This window comes from Triturus cristatus, chromosome 3_1 (assembly GCF_964204655.1).
Source record: "Triturus cristatus chromosome 3_1, aTriCri1.1, whole genome shotgun sequence".
Lineage (NCBI taxonomy): Eukaryota > Metazoa > Chordata > Amphibia > Caudata > Salamandridae > Triturus > Triturus cristatus.
Window position 1 is genome coordinate 1,088,244,380 of NC_140583.1, and position 24,915 is coordinate 1,088,269,294.

Here is a 24,915-nt window from a genome sequence, read left to right on the forward strand (position 1 = left end):
CCTTTTCTCTCTGTACATCCAAACAAAGTGGTTTTAAGGACTCGTGCTTCTTTCTTGCCAAAGGTCGTCACGCCCTTCCACATCGGGCAGACCATCACTTTGCCCACCTTCTTTCCGCCTCCGCATCCTTCAAAAGAAGAAGAGAGGCTCCATCGTCTGGACCCAAAACATGCGCGCTCATTGTATCTGAAGCGCATACAACAGTTCCGGGTGGATGACCAACTTTTTGTTGGCGAAGTGAGCTCCAAAAAAAGGTCGGGCCGTGCACAAACGGACCATTTCTCAGTGGGTCCTTCTCTGCATCAAAGCCTGTTACTCGTTGGCTAAGGAGGAGCCTCCTGTGGGGCTGCGTGCCCATTCTACCAGGGTAACGGCAGCCACTACTACTTTGGGAGGCGGCATTCCCTTGCAGGACATCTGTCAGGCAGCTACGTGGGCCTTGCTGCACACTTTTACCAAGTACTACTGCCTAGACAGCCAAGTCCAAAGAGACGACTTCTTCGGCCGTTCGGTTCTCCGGGACTTTCTGGTGTGGTTTTTGTTCGCAGACCCTCCTCCGGGGTAGGTATTGCTGGGGTATCTATTCTAAGGTAAGGAATGTATAACTAACGTGTCTCTTTCAGATGCACAAGTTACTACTTGTGTAACGGTATATCTGTAAGAGACATTAGTTAGTGATAGATTTCTTACCGCCCCACCCATGCTCCCCGTTCTGCGAACTGATTTCCAGGGTTAAGGTAATCCTTTTCAGGGCCCTAGTTTCATGGCACCAGTGGTCAGTTTCTTGCATGGCTTTGCGTTCCTGGCACGGAAAGTCTTGTACAGAACTGACGTCAGTGCGCATGAGTGGCGCCTAAGTAGTCTTCGTGACGTCATCTCGGTGCTTACGATGCCAGCGACGGACGCGGAGCCGCACAACGCCACCTTCCGATGCCCAGGGGTACTGCTGATGAAAGCTTTCCAGATCCAGTCTGACGCCTGGGATATTCTAAGGTAAGGAATCTATCACTAACTAATGTCTCTTACAGATATATTGTTACACAAGTTGTAACTTGTACGTTAACTTCTCCTCCAGTCCACTGCACTGATTATTAGAGCTGTGTTCAGTTATTGGTTCTTTAACTCCTTTTCTGACATTTTGCGTTTCTCCCTTCGGAACCCCATTCTTTTCTCTCCTCCGAAACTAATCGGGTCTGTCAAATGTTTCTGCAAGCTACAGATATTGCTGGCTGCAGCTCACATCTCTATCACCAGCCTAATGTTTGTTTTTTAATATCCTTTTCCAAAGTTATACTCTCTGATAAAAATTAATCTTATGAGGAAATGTGTGCAGCTTTCGCCTAAAAGTTTCTTTTGTTTAATTTGGTTACAGAGTATGAAGGAAAAGAAGGATCGCGAGGGTGATGACAAGGGTAAGAGGCGAGTGTTCCAGAGTATCTTGGGGCCTCAACGCAGGATCAGCCGCCATGACAGCAGTGCAAGTAAGTGCATAAATGCCTAATCAGCATCGCCGTGCTCCTGTAGAACAGATGCTGCATGTTTCCCAGTGAGATGGGCATTGTTAGACAGGAATTGCCACTGCAGTCTCAATGGCCCATTGTTTTGTTTGAAAGATGTATGATCAGTCAATTTCTGCATGAGCACTTATGTTGATGCCGTTCTTCACCCATCACTTCCAGCCACAATAAAGAGGACATTGACCATATGAGAAAACACCACCTTTGGAGTCACCCTGCAGGGTCAGGCTGGGCAGTGTGCCGTTGATCATGGAGTAGGGAGGGTTGCACTTGCTGCAAGCATGTTCAGTTACTTGAGAACATTGCAGGGCACTGTCAGTTTTATGATATCTGGTCTAATGCCAGTTGTTTTGTAAGAGGTGTATCATATTCACTTTTCATATCAAATATGTGCACTATTTAAGTACCCTTTCCAAATGTTCTCTTTATGTCAGAATGCAGAATCCACCAAAGGTTCCTGTATTTATTGTGTACTATTTTTACTCGGTGGTGCATAAGGACTGATGCAAGTAGATGTGGCTCCATTTTTCAGTACCATTAAATCTGACAGAGTTTTTTAGGAACTATGCTCATTCAATTTACTCAGCTTTTGTCTAGTGCAGCATTTATGGCACATTTGTCTGGCACTTTGGTTTTGGCTGTAAGTGTAGTGAGCTGGCTTTTTGCTTGCTTTTTAGAAATGTACTCAAGAATCTGCTTTATTAACACAGATATAGATTGGTTAAGATGATTTAGCTGTTTCTGCCAACATCATTATTTGACCTGCAGGTCACAAATTTAATCATGGCATGGCAAATTCAGCCTTTCGTTATTCTCAGATAAGTCAGCTAAGCAACATTAATTTAGATAAATAGAAACAGCTGTCTTCCCAGTGCTAAGCACAGTACTATAAAGCACTACACAAAAAGTTGTTGTGTTTTTTTGTTGACATCGTTATCGTTATGGCTATTGTTTTTTATATTGTTGTATATTCTATTAGCTACCATGAAGTGCTATTTTGCAATGCAACTAGGCAAGTCAGCCAGCAGTACTCTGTGAATAGGCTAATTAAATATTATACTTTTTATATAACACACACTATCAGCTGAATTGCCTGTTTCTCTGTAGCTGTGAGTTTGCATCTTGATATCTGTGAGCCTTCGGTATTACATGGCTGTAGGGTACAGTCCATTTGTGTCATTGGTCGCATATCTCCACAGTTGAGGGAGTTCACCAGGAACCTGATTCTATTTTGTATGGATTCTGTTACGTGCTTATCCACTTGACGGTCTTTGGGAAGAAGGTGGTGGAATGGATTCTGAGCTCTGCCTGGAGTCTACGTTCTAGGTCACCATTTTGAGTGGATAAACATTTGAACACCTCATGGTTCTGTAGGTAGTATAGTAGTTGGCTGGAAGAATATTATGATATACCCAGATGAGCATTGTGCCATGCAGAGGCAATTTTGCTGCAGATGCTAGAGAAAGGGCACACCCCCATCTACTTTACATATGTTATTCCCTGCTAGAGGTCTTCTGTAGATGATCTTGGTCCTCAGGACTGTGTGCCACCTTCACGGTAGACAAAGTGTGCTGCTGTCCATAACTCGACCCTTTCTGGCATATTTCTGTGGTTCACTCAAATGATCTCCTCATTTATGGAATTACTTGATCCTGGTGTGGAACAGTTTTGAAAAGCCAATATACTAAATTTCTGGTTTACTGAAAGAGATGCCACTGTGCTTATGTTTAGTTGGCAGAGCAATGGACATGCATAAACAGCGCCACCCTAAAAACGTTCCGGCATCTTCGTCCAGCAGCCCTGAGCCTGGGGAGTCTAGCCGTCTTCGCCAGAGTGTTGCTGCCAATGATGGGGTGGATGGTGTTCCCTTGCCTTCTGGGTCCATGTCCCCACTTGCAGCAGTGGGCTCTTGTTCTACAGATGGAGGGAAGGAGAATGAAACAGGTGAGTGCTGTTCACAAGTGGGGAGCGCTTGGATACATTTTTTGTAGTTCAGGGTGTAGGTTCCTTCCTTCTTCCTTTGTTATCTTCTAACTTTTATTGCTAAATGAATGTTTTTCCTCTTTCCTTCTTTTGCTCATATGCTCCCATCCATTCCATTTCTGCTAATTACTTTCACCTAGTGTTTATTGTACTTCTCTCCCATTGATGTCCGTCGGTTCTATCACTGCTATGCACTTTTGGTTTGTGATTTCTTCCCATCTGTTGTTTGTCTTTAAGACTAATTGAATCCTAGTACCTCCCTATTGGCATAAAGTAACCATTCTCCCGGTCATGTGCGTGCAGCCGTTTTGTTTCATAGTGCTCATCTTTGGACCTCATTTAATTCTCTGGCATCTCTCACACGCCCCAACAGCCTTTTGTTTTTCCATTCCCTATGTCTGATTCTTCTGTGCCCGAATATCCCCTTGGCACCAGTGTCCCTATTCCTTTGGCACACCCTTGGATTTAGATGAGACTGGTTTTAGCCACTTAGTTATTAGTCTTTCCCTTTTTCCACCTCTCTCCTATTGTTGGTGCACTGTTTCTGCCTCTACACCTCTACTGAATTTCTTTGAATGGTGGCTGCTTCCTCTTTGTTTCTCTCTATGATGCCTGCCTAGGCTGTGTTGTCTTGGCTGCCAGCTTCTGTTACTTCCTTTTTCTGGTCTTTCTGGTTACCCTATTTCTATATGGTGGTAGTCCTGGCCTCCCTTAGCTCTTCTTCCTATGTCTGCCTGGGATAATGCTTTCTTTGTCTTTTACTGCCTACTACTCACTACTTTTTAAATATTTTTCCTTTTTCTCGTTGCCTCTTTCTCTTGCTCTATCATGTCCTTTTCTCTTTGGTGCCCACATGTCTGTTGTGTTTTTTTGCAGTCTCACTTTCTTGTTTGCCCAATTCCTATGTCCCTTCTTTCTAGTGCCTATATGAGACCATCTCGTCTCTGCTTATGGCAGTGTACGCTTAGTTCCTCTCCTGTCCCTCATGTTCTTTCCCACAACTGCAATGTTTTTCATTTTTCATTCTCTCTCCCTTTACCTTCATACTCTCCCTCTCTTTGATATGTCTGGCGCTCTTCTCTAATGGCTTTTCCTTTGAACCCCTTATTTTCAAGGTTCGAAGCAAACCGGGGAGTCCTTGTCATCAGCTGATTCCTTTGATAGCACGCCACGCACTCCAAGCAGCACTTTTTTTGACTTTCCATCTCCTGTGCTGGACCATCTTCAGGAAGAGGACTCTTTGCTGGAAAGGTATATGCAGCAAAATCTTCTAGACATGCCTCCCACAGAGTTGGAGATGTATAGGTGTTGCAGTGGAAGATTGGATGGAGAAAAAGTAGGGTTTATATTGAAGAAGCCAATCAATAGGGAGGGAATGGCTGTATTTTAGTGTGCTTATTTCATAACATAAATTCACGATAACCTATCACACACTGGGGTCAAATGCTAAATCACCATTGGGTGGGAGAGGGTGGTGGGAGAGGAGGTTGGACATCAATTTATGACTGATTGCTGACTCTGTGGCCCCTGGGTGTCACATTCTTTGTCTGCGGAATACTACCATGTTTGAGTTTCAGTGGAACAAAAAGCAGAAGTCACACATGGATTAATAACCTACTGGTATGGTAAGGATAGGGGTAATTGTATGCGTATAGGCCTAACATTCATTTCCTCTCGCTTGACACACCCTTCCCTGTCCTCCCTGAGCTCAGACAAAGCTTCAAGATAGACATACTTGCTTAACAAACAACCAGCAAAATTTAACTAGACTGAGATGAGCTCTGAGGAACATTCAGGGTCATGTAGAACAAATAAAAGGGGAGGAAGGATTAATGTTGATCTCCTTGACGCAGAAGTTCCTGTTGTGTGGTTGATGAGATGCTCCTTGAAAAGGTTAGTCCTTTTCCGTATTTCTAAGGGGATGCGGTAACCTTTATAGGAGGACTAATATTGTTACGGATTCTCTGTGTGTACAAAGAGAATAATTGAATTCTGGTTTGCTTCTGTTTGCAGTTCTTGAATTCAAGTATCCTTTAGTTCCTTTGGGCTGCCAAGATAGTACGATTTTTAGCTTCAGTGCAGCAGGTCATGTAGATGATGAAAGCTTGCAAGGGTAGCCAGTGCAGGTTCTTTATAGTGGAGTGGAGTGTGGGTGTGTTTTTTTGGTATTTTCGAGGTCGACTGTGGCATGACCGGTTCCCTCAATTGAGGCTAGCACCAAAGCCAAAATGCAAGTTGGGATCATTTTGCCTCCATGCATTTGGGAGACAGTCAAGCCTTGGGTAATCAGTTTACTTCCTGGCAGATAGGTGTTTACATACATTTACATTGCGAGCTGGTACAATGTTGTCTTTACCTTTCAACCAAGTAGAGGTTTGTGACAAGTATGAATCAAAGTGGTTCTACGTTTTAGGTGATCTGATGTGTGAATCTATCTAGATTCATGTTGAGTAAACAATATTCCATCTATACTTATATGTTACTGTTAGTCAAGAGTTAAAGTTAGTTTTTGTAGGATTGTTTTAGGAAGGTGTTAGATTTGCGGTTATCTATTAGGCTGAATCTTGATTTTATGGGCATCTGAAAGTTTAGGGAAGTTGCCTGTCAGAAGCTTATCGATGGATGCTAATATCGTCCTCTACATTCACAATCTTACAGGGTTTCATGTAGAGGTTGAAGATGATCGAAGGGAAAAATTAATGCTGGTATTGTACCTTCCTAGATTATTAGGTGCTTTTCAGGACTTAATAATTATTTACGTTTGATAAGTATGATGTAAACCATTAAAGTGTTGTCTCAGAATCCTCTGCTAGTGTCTAAAATGTCTTCTAGGGCCTGATGGATGACTGTGTCAAAGCTGTCCTTGAGTTCAAACAATGTAACTGCCCATATACCCTACCTCTATTCGCTGGTCTCTATGAAAATGCTAACTGGTGGAACAAAGCTCATATAAAAAATGTTAGCCTGTACCAAAAAAAAAGTGTTTTGGTCTTGGGTATTGCTGGGTAAACTAGTTCTCTAGGTAGGTACTTTTGATTTGCATGGAGATTTAACTGCCTTTAACTGGTCCCTGAAAAGCATCTCCAACTTCTATATTTGTATAGGTTTGCAGACATTGGGACTCCCAAATCTTCCAGAAAGTGAGTAGCAGAAGTCTTATAAAAATATTTTAATAATGTCCGTGATTCCAGTGCAACACTGGAATTATTGTTTGTACCTATGTTTTCAAGCAGTACACAGATCACTCACAGTGTGTGAAAAAATTCTGAGCATCAGTTTATTTGTGGAAACTATTTAATTCCTTTAAATCGAATTGCATTGCACATTCTATATGGGTTCATGCACGGTGACATTATTCACATTACATTTCATCCACTACATATATTTTTGCTGTGGTGTCTCACTGCTCTCTATGCCATGACATTCTAAAGACACTCACTACTTCTGTTTGAATACCAAATGTTGTGTTTCTCCGGTCTTTGAGTGAATGCCACAGACTTCTTCAGATAGAACATAGCATAGTCCTCTGTGAGTATTGGCAATACTTAGATAACACTGCCTGTGCTTAACTTGCCTCTAAATTACAGGTGTATCTCTGTGACAGTGTTGCTGACCCTCTCTCTGTAGGTTATTGGAGCCTCTCTTTGTAAGGGTTACTGACTTTTCCGGCAGGCTGCATAAGACTCAGTTTAGGTTAAAGATTCTATGGAAGCCTCACAAGTCTTTCTCTTCTAGATTGGACACCATTGCCTATGGAGATGTCCACAGTGAAGATGAGTGTTATGACCTTGATGTTGATATGGATCCGCCCAACTGGCAGCAGCTGGTTAGTCGGGAGGTTCTGCAAGGAATGAAACCCCATGAGATCAAGCAGCAGGAAGTCATTCATGGTGAGAAGTTCAGGAACAATTGGCTTATTTGTGCTTTTGTCGCTTACTTAAATAGCTATCTCTTTCGAAATCTTGTGGAGATGAGGGTGAGCGCTAATAGGAGAGATTGACACCTTCTGTTTTGTAATATGGCATGGGATTAATTTGCATAACTTGTTTCTCTCTCCCTACTTAGAGCTTTTCTATACAGAACGTGCTCATGTGCGCAGCTTAACTGTTCTGGATCAGGTGTTCTACCAGCGCATATCTCGTGAGTCCATTCTGACACCTGCTGAAACTCGAGGCATCTTCTGCAACCTTGATGAGATCCTTCTTCTCCACGGTACAAGAGCCAAGAAGAGGCATTTATCCTTTTTGCTCTTGCCTTCCACGGTCTTTATTTAGTTTCACTCTCACACAATATATATTATTTTCTTTAACACTCCATGCCTTTTATGCCATTCCTCTTCACCTTCTGTCCTCCCCAAGTTACCATTTTTCAACCAAAGACACTGAGGCACATTTGAACTTCAGTGGTCTCATATTTTCACCCCATTTTCCTTAGCATGTAAGTTTTTCTTAAGATTTATCCTTCTTTTGTGCAATTCTACCCCTATAGTCTCAAGTGCATTAGTTATACTTGACATGTTAATGTATTCTTACTCAGATTACACAGCACAGATTCCAATTCACCTTGCCCACCATCATGGCCTATAGACGTTTTCAATCTTTCACTATCCTTTCCCTACATTGGCCTCCCTAAACACAATTTAACATGTTCTCTTTTCTTTTACTACTGCTTTTATTGTATTTAGATTTTTATCTGTAACAGTCCTTTCCTGTATTGACCCTATAATGTTTAAATATTTTCTTAATCAATTTTATTTCTCTTATCTGTGATGCCCATACCCTCTGCTTCTGTCTCTTTAACTTAATCTTGGCACATTTCCCCATTAACTTTTACAAATCAGTAATCTTTCCCTCTCTGTTATGTTTGTCTTTGGTTCCTCACTTTGCTGCTCCTCTCTGCACTTTCTAACATGCTTCATTCTATCCCTATGAACTCATGTTTCAGCTCTATGCTCCCTTTCACTTGTCCATATTTCACTTGTTTCAGGTGGATTGAATGAACAGATGAAAGCAATACGCAAGCGCAATGAGTCCTCCGTTGTTGATCAGATTGGCGATGACCTACTCCTCTGGGTGAATTTGCTTACTTATTTCAGGTCTTGGTTTTTAGATAATACTGGGAGGCCATTGAACACCATGTCTTTGTGATGATCTTGTGTACATCATGCATATGTGTGCTGGATAAATAATACCCATTTGTCAGGGTGTGATGGAAAAGGAAGACAAGACTGTCTGTGTTTTGTTAAAGCTTCAAAAAAGGAGCTGGTAGTTTGGGTAACAGCACGGTGCCATGGGATTTTCAGTCAAGGGCGTGGCCAGATTTTGCATTAGTGCATTTTTTGTTTTTCATTTTCCTCTTTTTTTAATGCAGAATTCCCAATCCCAAAGACGACGCTCTTGTCTCTGAGCATCTTTATCACCTTTGAACATCGTCAATTTGTTAATATCCCTCCTTCTTTGTTACAGATTAGGCTACATGTAGATAGCAAAATAGGTATCCAAGTATATTTTTAACATGTCGTATTTTTCAAGAAACCCACCCATTATAATTTGTCTAAGTTGGAATCCTTTACATAATGGATATATCCTAGGAATGTCTCAAGTTTGTGTAACTTGTTGAATTAAGTTTTCTTTAGGTCTCTTGATCATTTCACATTTTGGATGAGCTTTACTTGCTTTAGTTTTGCTTTTTGGCATCTTTCTCACGTGCTACTTTGGATATGGTTCATGACTTTTTTTTTAGGGCTTCTCGGGTGGGTACTAGGGCAGTTTTCGAATTTTGAATGTGTTTGTCTGTGTCCCATATATTTGTACCTCTCCTTGAGACTGCCTTCATTTTAGATTCTCTAGTATGGTAGTTTGTCTGTTTTGTACCAAAATTTGAGAATCTTTGTGTTTGTTTGGCCCTTGCATCTTCTTTCAGTTCAGTGGAGCAGGGGAGGAGCGGCTGAAACAGGCAAGTGCTACTTTCTGCAGCAATCAACCGTTTGCCCTGGAGATGATCAAATCTCGCCAGAAGAAAGACTCGTGCTTCTTGGCCTTTGTACAGGTGAGTTTCTCAATACTGTTGCTGAGCACTGTTTACTGCAAGGCGAAAGATGAGAAGTTGCTAGATTACTGTTGGCTCTGGGCCAGGCTTAAGGAGGTGATTTAATTCAAAGATGACTGAAGCAGATAGAACGAACGTGAATTCCACAATTAACAACAAACACCACACTTAAACCAAAAACATTTTTCCAGTTGCTCTGCTAAATCTTTTGCTTCTCACGTCCAACAATTTCACGACTGGGGCCTTTAAACAAACAAAATGGGACAAGCCCCTTGGCAAAGGATGAGCTCTTTACATGTGATCACACAAAATAAAATGTTCGTACCATGCGTGGCTGTGCATACACATGCTCTACATACTCCAGGCATCTAGTGTTGGGTTTGGACTGTTGCAACTTGTTTTTCTTCAAAGAAGTCTTATGAGTCACAATGCTTCAGTGACTCCTCCTGGTAGTGAAGAGGCATGAGCACCAATTCCATTATTTGATTGTTTTTCTCAGGCATCAGGTTCGAACGTGTATGGACGTTGCTCTTGATGCATTCCTTTATTGACCATCGCAGCCCAGGAGCTTGTTGCTTCCCTTCCCGTCGCCAAGAAGACTTCCACTTCAGTGCATGTACCATTCCTTTGTCTTGGGCTGCTTCAGCGACTCTGTACATCTTCATCAAAGAACCGAGCCCTCCAACCTTAGGCGTGCCCCAACCTTTAAACCACTGCATCTTCCTTGCTGGCGCCGGAGAAGGAATACGCCCAAAGTGGATTGGAACAGACGCCCTTAAAGAGATGCCCTCGGTGACACTCAGAGTACCTTAGGGCTGGCATTCATTCCATCCGTAACCTGTCCTGCTCTCCGGAGCACAGCAAGACCTGCTGCGATTCTTGTTTGGCCTTCAGAAGCAGAAAGACCCTTTGGCAGGGAGAGACAAGCAAACTAAATGTAAATCATCTTCAGAGAGGCCAGACATTATGGCGAGGAGGACCCTGCCCTGAAGAGGGGGAGTTTGAGGGGTCGCCAAACATACCAGCCCATCAGCCTAGCCCTGAGAGCATCGGATGTGATTCTTTGGAGACTGAAGAAAAGGATGTCCAGGAGGAAGAGGAGGCATTTAAGGACGCCCCATCATCTTCTGTTGACTCCATGCCTTGACTGAAGACAACACCAAAATGCATTAGAGTGGTTGACGCACAAACATCCACACTGACTTCTAAAACTTATAAGCTGCTGCACATTGGAGGTCGAGCTCCACCACTGCTGGGGTCGGGCCTCGAGCCACGTACCCAAGCTACTGCCACCTCCATGTACGCCACAGCCGTTGGGCTCAGGTTGGCACTTAAGCAAGGTGTCTGGGCCGAGACGGGGCCCAGCTAAGAACCTTGATACCCATCGGCCCACAAGTCCAAACCATAAGTCTGCACTAAAGTTTCAAAGTAGAAAGTGCCATTGGCACCGAAATCACCTTGGCTTCGAGGCAGTTGATAACTGACTCAGACAAGAGACCCATCCGCAAAACTCCCAACAGGAGCTAGACGAAAAGCAGCTCTGCATTATCAGCATCCACCCATGCACAGACCAGCTCTCCACTTTAGAAAATACTTTTCCTTAAACCCGCAGACTTGACCTTCGAGGGTTCTCCAGCACTGGATGTTCCCCTGTAGCTAGCGATTCCAAAAAAAGCCTAAGAACAATGCTGATAGTCCCACTTCTCAACCAGCTCCTTCACCATCTGGTACTTCTCCTCAGAGGTCACTGGAGTCGTACTCGGATGGAAAGAACCCTAGTCCCTTCTCCTGAGCAAAGGACTTAAATGCGCCAATCTACCCACACCCCCACAAATGACTGGGTGACTTTGACGTGGGACCCGAATCGTGACCATTTCCCAGTTAGGGTGTCCCTGCCACAAATCACTACTGTATAGCACGTTGTCATCCAACACACAGCTGCCGGCTACAAGGTGAACATGCATGTCACCCTGGAGGATGATGACTTCCTAGTTGAGATTCTCTGTAGAACCCACTGCTTCCTCCCATTTCTCTCTATGCTTAACTGGATGGTAAATCTGCCCCATAAGGAGCTTGAAAAGTCCTGGGAGGTTAAACCCAGGATTAAAAAGAAATTCAAGCCTGTGCCTTCTGGTCCCCTCTTCATCGGGGTCACTCCTACCAGACTTCCTTGTTGTTTTCTCTGCCTGGGAGAGAGCAGTAGTCCAAACCTCATGTGACTCAACTCCTACTGATAAGGAGAGTAAGCTAATCGATGCTGCTGGCAAGAGATTAGCTCCATGCACTGGCACATCCCCAATTGAGTAGGTCTCCTACCTCGTTGGGGCACAATGAGAAGAGATGCAGACCATACTCTAACATTCCCCAACCAACATCGAAAGAAGGAAGAAGAGATTGTCCAAGAGGTAAAGGCCATATCCAGTGCCACCATTAGATGCGTCCTGGATTCAGGTCACACAGCTGACAGTGGAGTGACTATATCTTTGTTACTTTGCCACCAGTCTTGGCAGTGTCTCTGTTATCAAGCCAGAGGGCCAAAACACCTTAGCAAGTTGCCAGTCAGTGAGGAGCATTTGTTCACCACTCATTTTGGAATGTTGGAAAAAATAACTGACATGAACACAGCTAAGGCCATTGTGTTCTTAAATTCCTTTCCACCAGGGGGTCCTTTCAGGGACAGCAGACAAGTGGGGGCCCAATGCCAATGCCAATTCAGTTGTATCAGTATCAGCAAGGTCTTACCAGCAACAAGGAGGTAGGGGTTGCACATGGGGCACCTTCAGAGGAAACCGCTCCAAGGATAGAGGCAGAGGCACTGCCTCCAAAGGAGCTGCCACCTCCAAGCACTGACTTAACCCACAGTTTTCCTGATCTTACACCACCTGTTGGAGGGATGCTTCAGGGATTTCTTGTGCAAAAGGTACAAATCAGGACAGCTGCACCACTATGGGTGCTGGCCTCTGCGGTGCTGATGTCCCTCGTCGGCTGGTCAGTCTTTGTGGCGTTGGAGTCTGGATTCGACCACAAACAAGCTTTAGTTGCTGCAAAGGTTCCGGTACTCCAGGTATTGGTGCAGGGTGGCTCCTGGGGTTCCTGGCTTCTCCACACTTGGTGGGGAGAAGGATCTGGCCTCTGGGAGCATGGTGACCTCTTCTTAGTGGCTGTTGTGTTGATAGACCTGGTGGTCAGCAGAATGATGACCCAAACATTGGGTTTGGTACCTGCAGGTTGCAGGGAAGTGGCTCCTCCACTTCAAGGGAGATGCTGACCCATGGCAAAATGCTGGTGACCCTCACAAGCTTTTGGACAATGCACAGCTGCAGGATCAGTGGGATTGTCGTGATTGTAGGCAGGCAGAGTTTGGTGCCAAAGTCCACTGGTAGTCCGCACCTCTTCGGCTCTTCTTAGTCCTCCTCCTTTTTTTGGGGATTGCCTAAATACTGAATTTAGGGGTGTTAAGGAGAGTGAAGGTTAGTAGCCAATGAGTTACTTACACTTGGGTTCACTACACACCCTATATGTCACTTCCTGTGGGGAATGGGCATAACCCTGTCCCCTAGTTCCTAATTCCACCAAAATCAGAATGTTTGAACCCTTCTTTCGTGAACCACATCAGGCAGCCACCTTAGGGGTGTAAGTAGCCCTGTGGTGCAACACGCCTACTTTCATCGCAAATTGCGTGCCTGTCCTGGTACCAAATGGGCCTCAGGGAAGGGGGCATCTCCCAGGTCTGGCGGGACCTGGGGTCGGATATCAAAGGCAGTAGGGGTACTGACCTGACCCTTGCTCACCTGTCGTCCCAAAGACTGGAACTGTAAGTTGGATACTTACCTGTATAACCGCATTATTGTTTTACTCCATAGGATTACATTAAACTGTTTGAAAAGCACACTAAGCGTCGACTTTTGAACGTGAAAAGCATTTTTCCTGAAAAAGGTACTTACCTTTTTGCGAAGACCTTGGTCTTCTATAAAGCTTGAACAAAGCTTCTGTAAGAAAGTGCCCCTTTTTGCATGGTTGCCCCCCACTTTTTGTTTAATGTTGATGTAATTTGACTGAGTGTGCCATTGGGTTCCTACCAAGAAGGTGCCCAGGGCCTATGTTCTTTCCCTAAAATGCACTTTTGCTAAACCCAATTGGCAACTTTCTGGCCACATGTAAGTCCCTTGTAAAGGGTACTACAGGTACCAAGGTCACTGTGACCAGGGAAGGCCTCTAAGGGCTGCAGCACTTATTGTGCCACCTCTAGAAGCCTTGTACCTGTACACACACACATACTGCCATTGCAGGCTGCGTGTTTTTGTGTAGAACAAAGCTAGCTGAGCTCACTATATCAGAGGTGAGGGTACAGGTGCATGAGCCCTGTGCCCCTACCATGTCCAGACCAATTCCTAAACATTGTACGTGCAGTAATGCCATTAAGAGTATATGGTACTGGGAGTTTGTCATTATGAACCCCACAGCACCATAATGGCATTACAGAAAACTGGGAAGTTTGGTATCAAACTTCTCAGCAAATTAATCTCACACTGATGCCAGTGTGGGATTTAATGAAAAATGCACTCAGCGGGCATCTTAGAAATGCCCCCTGAAAAACGATCAGCCTCTGGTGGGTTCTCTGACTGGTACACACCAGCCTGCCACCATGAGACAATGTTTCTGGACCCCTGGGTGGGAGCCTTCGCTCCCTGAGCCTAGAAACAAAGCCTTTCCTGGCAGGAGGTGGTCACACCTCCATCAGGCCAGGAAGAGCTATCTGTGGCAGGGGAGTTTCAAAGGCATTGCAGCCTTTGTAATGCGACCCCCAGCCTCTCCTGCTATCAGGAGCAGGACCCCTCTTGTCTCCCCTCCTTTTCGGCATGAAGACAGGCGTGAACAATTAGCCAGCCCAGAAGGTGTGCCCACCTCGGTCAACCCCACCACTCAGGTGGGGGAGGCGAGGTGAAGCCCACTCTTCAGTGCCCGCCATCTTGCGGATGGCAGGCACTCACCAATCAGGATTAGGGATTGCGCTCACTCCCCCACGTTGGGTGAGCACACCAAGGGTGTAGTCACCCTAAGGCCAGTAGCCCATTGGCTACTGACCTCAAGACCCTTAAAAAGCCCCCTTAATACAGAACCTAGGGGGCAGCCTTGAACCAAGAACTCAGACAAGAAACTAAAAGAAGAAGGAGGAGGAACAGCCATGCCACAGCTAACAAGAGGAGGACGCCTTCTGACTTGGCCCCAGCCCTACCGGCCTGTCCGCACCTCGAACCTGCAAAAGCAAAACTCTGGTGTGTCCTGCAGTCAGCAGCCTCAAGGACCCCGAGGACCTGCTCTGCCTTCCAAACCAAAGACCGTGAACACCAGATTTGTTCACCAACAGACTTCACTCCTGCAATCTCTGCGAGTCTGTACTGTGAGAAAGTGCCATCTTTCTTGCATGGTATGCCCCCACTTTTTGCTAAATTGCTGAATGTACTTCGATTGAGTGTACCCTGGGTTCCTGCCAATCAGGTGCCCAGGGCCTATGTTCCTTCCTTAAACCACACAAACTCCAAATTGGCAAACCCTAGCCACATGTCAGCCCCTAGTAAATGGTACCCTAGGTACCCAGGGCCTTGTGACCAGGGAAGGCCTCTAAGGGCTGCAGCACTCATTGTGCCACCCTCAGAGGCCCTGTACCCTTACACACACACACTGCCCTTGCAGACTGAGTGTCTGGGTGCAGGACAAAACAAAGAGTCGACATGGCACACATCACTGTGTACCATGCCCATCACCTACACTGCCAAGGCATATGTCAGCCACCCCTCTAGCTGGGTGCATTACGCCTATGGTGTGGGCACAGGAGCAGGAGCCCTGTGCCCCTACAGTACCCGGGTCCATTCCTGGGCACTGTAAGTGCAGTGCTGTCAATTAAGAATACATGGTGCTGAGAGCTTGTCAAACACGAGCTCCACAGCACCATATTGGCAACACTGAAGCCTGGGAAGTTTGGTATCAAACTTCTCAGCACATTGAACCCACACTGATGCCAGTGTAGGATTTAATGTACTAAGCACCCCAGAGGGCATCTTAGAAGATGCCCCCTTACAGCTAACTTGCAATCCACGTCTGCTCTGAGGCTGCCCAGGCTGCCACACAGCAGACACGTTGCTGGACCCCTGGGTGGGAGAGCCCCTGCTCTCCCGGGCCTGCAACAATGCACATCCTGGGTGAGGTGAGAAATCTCCTCCCCCAGGATGAGCAAAGGGAAGCTTCAAAGGCATGCCGCCAGTTGGAGTTTCCCCAGGCCACTGCAACCCCCCACTCTGGCGGGAAGCTTGGCCGGAAACCCCATACAAGGACAGGGGATGTGCCAGCCTGCCCACCCCACCCCTCAGGTGGGGGAGGCGAGGTGAAGCACATCTCCGGGCTCTCGCCATCTTGAAGATGGGAGGCCCTACCCTATCAGGATTAGGCTACTGCCCCCCTCCCACAGGAGAGAGGCAGGATAGGGGGTGTACCCACCCCAGGACAAGGACCCATTGGTCCCTGGCCTTCACCTACCTGTAACGCCCCTAAATCTAGTATTTAGGGGCCCCCTGAACCTTCCTTCCTCAGATTCCAGATAGAAAAACGACAAGAAGAGCAAGAAGAACAAAGACCTGCCCTGCAGCTGCTAAAAAGAGAAGAAGACACCAACTGCTTTGGCCCCAGCCCTACCGGCCTGTCGACTCTCGAACCTGCACCAGCGCGGCATCCCACGTGGCCAGCAACCTCACCAACCCCGGAGGACCTGGCTACCTTTTAGCTCTAAGCCCCTGGGACTCCCACGAGTAGAGGCTCTACTCAAGAAACCTACTTGCTATCCCTGGCACCAGCCCGGGACCGCGGACCCAACACACTCTGCACCAGCCAAGCCTGGCCAGTGCCGGAGTGGACAAAGACCCAGAGGACGACCCCACGGCGACTGTGACCCAGAGTCCGGCACCCAAGGACCCCCCTCGACATCCCGGAAGAAGCCTGCAGCCTCAGAACCAAGTGCCACCCCAGCCGCGATCAACCAGAGGGTAAGATTCCCGACGTCAAAAGGCACCCCTGCACCCGGCGCCCTGCGACCCCCTGTGCCCAATCCTGGGGTACCCACCTAACCTACAACTACCCAACTTACCTCTCGAAGTGGTGGTGGCACCTGAAACATCCTCGTCCCCGAGCCTGCAGCCTCTTTCCAAACCGGAACATTCCCATTGATTTCCATTGAGCGCCCTAAGGCTCAAAAGCACCCTGCACCCAGCCGCCCGAGTGGCCCTGGCAGTGCCCTCTCTACTCTAACCTACTTCCCCACTTGCCCTGAGTAAGTGACCAGGAGCCCAGCTCCCACAGCCGCGTGGCTTGCCAGACAGCAGCCACCAACCAAGGCCCCCCTATCCCTCATAGGATAACATTGGGCCCAACTCTCTCTGCACCCGGCCGTTCTGAAACCGCTGAGGGTGAACCAACTGTACCTACCTGACACTGGGGGACCCCTGAGTCCATGCCCGGAATTTCAACACTACCAGTCGAGTACTTACCCTTAAACCGCTAACTTCATTTTCCTCATAGGGTAACATTGACTGGCTTTTTCTTCAAAAATCTTCTAAGTGTGAACTTTTCAAAACTGCAAAAATTCACCAAAAATCAGCCAAGTGACAAAAACGAATTTACTCACCTGCTCCTAGGTGAGTTCCCAGTGCTGGATCTTGGTGCCCAGCCCTGACTCTGAAAAGTGTTCACAACTATACTTACTTCTAACTCATTTTTCTCCCATAGGAAACCATTGTCTGCTTTTCTGTGAAATTTCTTCTAAGTGTCTACTTTTGCAAATTTGAAATATTCTTTTAAAATCGTACCATTTCTGCAAACGAAATTACTTACCTGCTTTTGATAAGGACCCCAGTCCTGGGTCTAGGCACCCAGTCCTGGATTACTAAAGTAACGATAAAGTACTCTACCTGCAATTTGAATTTCTTGCCATAGAGATCCATTGAATGTTTTCTGTGAAATATTTTCTAAGTGCTAACTTTTGAAGTAGCTAAATATTATCTAAAAATCATTACAGTTATTAAGTCGACTTTCTTCACTTGATTCTGAATACTGACCCCAGGCTGGTTCTAGGATCCAGACCTGGAATTCCAAAAGTAATCTGAAAAGTAATTTATTACAAATAACCTGAATTTACCATTGAGCTCAATGCATTGTTATGTTTAGGAAATAGGAGTGTTTATTGCAACCAACTGTGACTGTTTACACAAATTTATTGCTTGAAACAAAAGTATTTATATTCAACCTCTCATTCTGAGAAAGTATATTTTTACCCCCTTGTGGTTCTAAAAATAAAACAAGCATATATTTTATATATACAAATCATTGGCCTAGAGTTCAGTTATTGAGTGTGTGAAACCATTTGCTGACTGAGTGTGTACAATAAATGCTTTACACTGTCCTCTGGTACTGCCTTACTGCTCGACCAAGCTACCACTTTTGAGAGTAAGGTCATACCTAACTTTGACCTCTATCAGCCTCTGGGGGACTGTGGACTCTGTACACCCTGTACCTATTAGGGAACAGTATATACAGAGCCACTTTCTCACATTGGTGGATCAGCGGTGGGATACAAACTTGCATTTGTTGGACTACTTGGTTACCATCTGATCACACGACAGAACTCTTAAAAATTGCCTTTAGAATTCTGATTGGTTTTTCCAAAATTACTAAAAGTCTTGCTAGGGCCTTGCTTAAGTCCCATTAGAATTTTAGAAAAATAAAAGTCACTATAGTCAGGGTAGAGGGTTAGAACTGTCAGGTTAGAATGTCTCAAACAAACCCAGCTATTAGTGATAATAATAACATGGACCTGGTGGAGGAGCTCGACCTCACACCTTACTTACACTTGTCTTTCAAGGAATTGAGGTCCTTATGTAAACTCAAAAATTTACAAATGGGTCAGCATCCATCCAAACAAGGGCTCCAGGAGCTCCTGGCTGAGTATGCTAAAGACCACCCATCTGAACATGGTGATGGCCAGTCAGATGAGGAAAGGGAAGCAGGGGAGGAGGACAGCAACCTCCCCATACTATTCCCTAGGGAGGAGATGGCACCCATACCCTCCAACTCAAGACATAGCATCTGGGCACCTAGAGACCACACAGGTGGCTCTGGTCCCAGAGACAACACTGGGGGACCCCCCAGTGAAGAGGACAGCCTTGTGAGGCTGGCCAAAAGAATAGATCTAGAGTCCAGGCTGCTGGCTCTAGAAAAGGAAAGGAGAGAGATGGGTTTAGCACCCATCAATGGTGGCAGCAATAATAAAAACAAGGATAGGGAGGAAACTTCTGACCTTAAAATCCCCAAAGGGATTGTCCCTAAATTTGAGGAAGGTGATGATAACACCAAATGGTTCACAGCCTTTGAGAGGGCTTGTGATATCAGGAAAGTAAAGAAACCTCTCTGGGGGGCACTCCTGTGGGAACTGTTCTCTGGTAACTGCAGGGACAGGCTTCTGACTCTCTCTGGGCCAGAAGCAGGATCCTATGACCTCATGAAGAAAGCTCTGATTGAGGGATTTGGATTCACCACTGAGGAGTATAGAATTAGGTTCAGGGGGGCTCACAAAACCCAGACCCAGTCCTGGATTGATTTTGTAGATTTCTCAGTGAAGACACTGGATGGTTGGTTAGCTGGACATGGTGTGCAGGATTTTACTGGATTGTACAATTTATTCATGAAGGAACATATTTTGAGTAACTGCACAAATGAAAAGTTGCATCAGCATTTGGTAGACCTAGGTCTAATTTCTCCCCAAGAATTGGGAAAGAAGGCGGACCACTGGGTCAAGACTAGGGTGACCAAGACAACCACTGGGGGTGACCAAAAGAAGGTGGTCACAAAACCTCCCCAGGGGAAAGGTGGTGAGAATCCCCAAGATAAAAAGTCTGAGTCTTCCAAAGGGCCCCAAAAACCTGTTCAGGTGGGTGGGACCCAAACTACTCCCTATGTGCCCCAACCATATAGGGGGAAGAACTTTGATCCCTTAAAGGCCTTTTGTAATACCTGTAAGAAGCAGGGACACCTAACTGTATCTTGCCCCCAAAACAAAGCCCCTAAGGCACCCAGTACAGCCACTCCTGGGGCAGCAAGTATACAAATGGGATCAGAGGTGTACCCTGAGCAAATCTGGGAACACACTGAAGCAAGTTTAGTCTCCTTGGGAGAAGTGGAGTTTGCCACTGTGGCTGTGTGGCCCCCCAACTTGAAGAAATACTTACAGTACCCCTGGGTGAATGGAACTAGGGTAGAAGCTCTGAGGGATACAGGTGCCAGTGTCACTATGGTGAAAGACACACTGGTTTCCCCTGAGCAATACTTGATTGGGAAGTCTTACCCAGTCACCAACGCTGACAGTGTCACCACTAGTCATCCCATGGCCATGGTAACATTAGGCTGGGGGGGGGTTACTGGCCTGAAACAGGTAGTGGTCTCTCCAAAGTTGCCAGCTGCATGTCTGCTTGGAAATGATCTGGAAACCTCAGCCTGGGCTGAGGTTGAGTTAAAGGCCCATGCAGCCATGCTGGGCATCCCTGAATTGGTGTGTGTGCAAACCAGGGCACAGAGCAAGAGGAAGGGTGAAAAAGTAGGTTTGGAGCCTGGAATAATGGCCCAACCAACCAAGAGGAAGGGCAAGAAGACTGGGGGACCAGCTTCTGTACAGCCAAACACTCAGAACCCCTCTCCCCCTGGAGAGGATGTAGATACCTCTGAGGGAACTGAGTCCATGGAGCTTGACCCTTACCAGGTTGAACTCTTGGGCCCAGGGGGACCCTCTAGGGAAGAGCTGTGCCAGGGTCAGCGAGACTGTCCCACTCTTGAAAGCCTGAGACAACAAGCTGCTTCAGAAGCCAGGGGAGATGTCAGTGGTACCCACAGAGCTTATTGGGAAGAGGGATTACTGTATGCTGAGGCAAGAGACCCCACTCCTGGAGCCACCAGGAGGGTGGTAGTGCCACAGAAGTACAGGGAGTTCCTCCTAACTTTGGCTCATGACATCCCCCTAGCTGGACATCTGGGGCAATCCAAAACTTGGGAAAGGTTAGTGAGTCACTTTTACTGGCCCCAGATGCACCAAAAGGTGAAGGAGTTTGTCAGCTCCTGTGTTACCTGTCAGGCCAGTGGCAAGACAGGTGGCCACCCAAAGGCCCCCCTCATTCCACTACCAGTGGTGGGGGTCCCCTTTGAAAGGGTAGGTGTGGACATTGTGGGTCCACTCGAACCTCCCACAGCCTCAGGGAACAAATTCATTCTAGTAGTAGTGGATCATGCTACTAGGTACCCTGAAGCAATTCCACTTAGGACTACTACAGCTCCTGCAGTAGCCAAGGCCCTCCTGGGTGTCTTCACCAGGGTGGGTTTTCCTAAGGAGGTGGTTTCAGACAGAGGTTCCAACTTCATGTCTGCTTACCTAACACACATGTGGAAAGAGTGTGGAGTGCAGTACAAGTTTACTACACCCTACCACCCACAAACCAATGGCCTTGTTGAGAGGTTCAACAAGACATTGAAAGGTATGATCATGGGACTCCCTGAGAAACTCAAAAGGAGGTGGGATGTCCTATTACCATGCTTGCTTTTCGCCTACAGGGAAGTGCCACAGAAGGGAGTAGGTTTCTCACCCTTTGAACTTCTGTTTGGTCATCCTGTAAGGGGACCACTGTGTCTTGTAAAGGAGGGCTGGGAGAGGCCTCTTCAAGAACCCAAACAGGACATAGTGGACTATGTGCTTGGCCTAAGGTCCAGAATGGCTGAGTATATGGAAAAAGCATCCAAGAACCTTGAGGCCAGCCAGGAGCTCCAGAAGCACTGGTATGACCAAAAAGCTGCACTGGTTGAATTTCAACCAGGGCAACAGGTGTGGGTTTTGGAGCCAGTGGCACCAAGGGCTCTCCAAGACAAATGGAGTGGCCCTTACCCTATCCTAGAGAGAAAGAGTGAGGTCACCTATCTAGTTGACCTGGGCACTAGCAGGACACCCAAAAGGGTCATCCATGTGAACCGCCTTAAACTCTACAATGATAGGGCTGACATCACCATGCTGATGGTGACTGATGAAGAACAGGAAGCAGAGAGTGAGCCACTCCCTGACCTCCTATCCTACAGCCCAAAAGATGGGTCAGTAGATGGTGTGATTTTCTCAGACACCCTCTCTGCCCAACAGCAGACTGACTGCAAGCAAGTCTTGCAACAATATGCTAGCCTCTTTTCCCTGACCCCTGGTCTGACAAGCTGGTGTACCCATGATGTGGACACTGGTGACAGTGCACCTGTCAAGAACAAAATCTATCGACAGTCAGATCAAGTCAAGGAAAGCATCAAAGCTGAGGTCAGCAAGATGCTGGAGTTAGGGGTCATTGAGCCTTCAGAGAGCCCCTGGGCTAGCCCAGTAGTTCTGGTCCCCAAACCTCATCAACAGGGTGAAAAGAGAGAGATGAGGTTCTGTGTGGACTATAGAGGGCTCAACTCTGTCACCAAGACAGATGCTCACCCTATCCCAAGAGCAGATGAACTGATAGACAAATTGGGGGCTGCCAAATTTCTCAGTACCTTTGACTTAACTGCAGGGTACTGGCAGATTGGCATGGCCCCAGGAGCAAAAGAAAAGACAGCATTCTCCACCCCTGATGGGCATTATCAGTTCACTGTGATGCCCTTTGGGTTAAAGAATGCCCCTGCCACCTTCCAGAGGTTGGTGAACCATGTCCTGGCTGGGTTGGAGTCCTTTAGTGCAGCTTATCTTGATGATATTGCTGTCTTTAGCTCCACCTGGCAGGATCACCTGATCCACCTTGGGAAGGTTTTAGAGGCTCTGCAGAGTGCAGGTCTCACTATCAAAGCATCCAAATGCCAGATAGGGCAGGGCACTGTGGTGTACTTGGGCCACCTTGTAGGTGGAGGCCAGGTACAGCCCTTACAACCCAAAATCCAGGCCATCATGGACTGGATAGCTCCAACAACCCAGACCCAAGTCAGGGCATTCCTTGGCTTGACTGGGTACTACAGGAGGTTTGTGAAGGGGTATGGGTCCATTGTGACCCCCCTCACAGAACTCACCTCCAAGAAAATGCCCAAGAAAGTTAACTGGACAGTTAGTTGTCAAAAGGCTTTTGACACCCTAAAAGAAGCAATGTGCTCAGCACCAATTCTAAAAGCTCCAGATTATGCCAAGCAGTTCATAGTGCAGACTGATGCCTCTGAGCTAGGGATAGGAGCGGTCCTATCCCAGACCAATGATGAAGGCCAAGACCAACCTGTTGCTTTTATAAGCAGAAGACTACTCCCTAGAGAGCAGCGTTGGAGTGCCATTGAGAGGGAGGCCTTTGCTGTGGTTTGGTCCCTGAAGAAGCTGAGGCCATACTTGTTTGGCACTCACTTCCTAGTTCAAACTGACCACAGACCTCTCAGATGGCTAATGCAGATGAAAGGGGAAAATCCAAAACTACTGAGGTGGTCCATCTCCCTACAGGGAATGGACTTTGAAGTGGAACACAGACCAGGGACTGCCCATGCCAATGCAGATGGACTTTCCAGGTTCTTCCACTTAGACAATGAAGACTCCATAGGACAAGGTTAGTCTCATCACCTTTCGTTTGGGGGGGGGGTTGTGTGAGAAAGTGCCATCTTTCTTGCATGGTATGCCCCCACTTTTTGCTAAATTGCTGAATGTACTTCGATTGAGTGTACCCTGGGTTCCTGCCAATCAGGTGCCCAGGGCCTATGTTCCTTCCTTAAACCACACAAACTCCAAATTGGCAAACCCTAGCCACATGTCAGCCCCTAGTAAATGGTACCCTAGGTACCCAGGGCCTTGTGACCAGGGAAGGCCTCTAAGGGCTGCAGCACTCATTGTGCCACCCTCAGAGGCCCTGTACCCTTACACACACACACACTGCCCTTGCAGACTGAGTGTCTGGGTGCAGGACAAAACAAAGAGTCGACATGGCACACATCACTGTGTACCATGCCCATCACCTACACTGCCAAGGCATATGTCAGCCACCCCTCTAGCTGGGTGCATTACGCCTATGGTGTGGGCACAGGAGCAGGAGCCCTGTGCCCCTACAGTACCCGGGTCCATTCCTGGGCACTGTAAGTGCAGTGCTGTCAATTAAGAATACATGGTGCTGAGAGCTTGTCAAACACGAGCTCCACAGCACCATATTGGCAACACTGAAGCCTGGGAAGTTTGGTATCAAACTTCTCAGCACATTGAACCCACACTGATGCCAGTGTAGGATTTAATGTACTAAGCACCCCAGAGGGCATCTTAGAAGATGCCCCCTTACAGCTAACTTGCAATCCACGTCTGCTCTGAGGCTGCCCAGGCTGCCACACAGCAGACACGTTGCTGGACCCCTGGGTGGGAGAGCCCCTGCTCTCCCGGGCCTGCAACAATGCACATCCTGGGTGAGGTGAGAAATCTCCTCCCCCAGGATGAGCAAAGGGAAGCTTCAAAGGCATGCCGCCAGTTGGAGTTTCCCCAGGCCACTGCAACCCCCCACTCTGGTGGGAAGCTTGGCCGGAAACCCCATACAAGGACAGGGGATGTGCCAGCCTGCCCACCCCACCCCTCAGGTGGGGGAGGCGAGGTGAAGCACATCTCCGGGCTCTCGCCATCTTGAAGATGGGAGGCCCTACCCTATCAGGATTAGGCTACTGCCCCCCTCCCACAGGAGAGAGGCAGGATAGGGGGTGTACCCACCCCAGGACAAGGACCCATTGGTCCCTGGCCTTCACCTACCTGTAACGCCCCTAAATCTAGTATTTAGGGGCCCCCTGAACCTTCCTTCCTCAGATTCCAGATAGAAAAACGACAAGAAGAGCAAGAAGAACAAAGACCTGCCCTGCAGCTGCTAAAAAGAGAAGAAGACACCAACTGCTTTGGCCCCAGCCCTACCGGCCTGTCGACTCTCGAACCTGCACCAGCGCGGCATCCCACGTGGCCAGCAACCTCACCAACCCCGGAGGACCTGGCTACCTTTTAGCTCTAAGCCCCTGGGACTCCCACGAGTAGAGGCTCTACTCAAGAAACCTACTTGCTATCCCTGGCACCAGCCCGGGACCGCGGACCCAACACACTCTGCACCAGCCAAGCCTGGCCAGTGCCGGAGTGGACAAAGACCCAGAGGACGACCCCACGGCGACTGTGACCCAGAGTCCGGCACCCAAGGACCCCCCTCGACATCCCGGAAGAAGCCTGCAGCCTCAGAACCAAGTGCCACCCCAGCCGCGATCAACCAGAGGGTAAGATTCCCGACGTCAAAAGGCACCCCTGCACCCGGCGCCCTGCGACCCCCTGTGCCCAATCCTGGGG

The 24,915-nt window shown here is 47.4% G+C and overlaps 1 protein-coding gene across 2 annotated transcripts in view; it reads left to right on the forward strand.

The window, feature by feature from the left end:
* Nucleotides 1-24,915, forward strand: part of ARHGEF12 (Rho guanine nucleotide exchange factor 12) — a 715,358-nt gene that overhangs the window by 337,200 nt on the left and 353,243 nt on the right. For both annotated transcript variants that reach the window (XM_085645963.1, XM_085645964.1), the window contains 8 exons: nucleotides 1,373-1,481; nucleotides 3,249-3,461; nucleotides 4,616-4,751; nucleotides 6,605-6,640; nucleotides 7,236-7,390; nucleotides 7,566-7,712; nucleotides 8,487-8,572; nucleotides 9,423-9,548. In XM_085645963.1, the coding sequence (XP_085502089.1) occupies nucleotides 1,373-1,481; nucleotides 3,249-3,461; nucleotides 4,616-4,751; nucleotides 6,605-6,640; nucleotides 7,236-7,390; nucleotides 7,566-7,712; nucleotides 8,487-8,572; nucleotides 9,423-9,548 (1,008 nt within the window). The remainder of the gene's footprint in view (nucleotides 1-1,372; nucleotides 1,482-3,248; nucleotides 3,462-4,615; nucleotides 4,752-6,604; nucleotides 6,641-7,235; nucleotides 7,391-7,565; nucleotides 7,713-8,486; nucleotides 8,573-9,422; nucleotides 9,549-24,915) is intronic.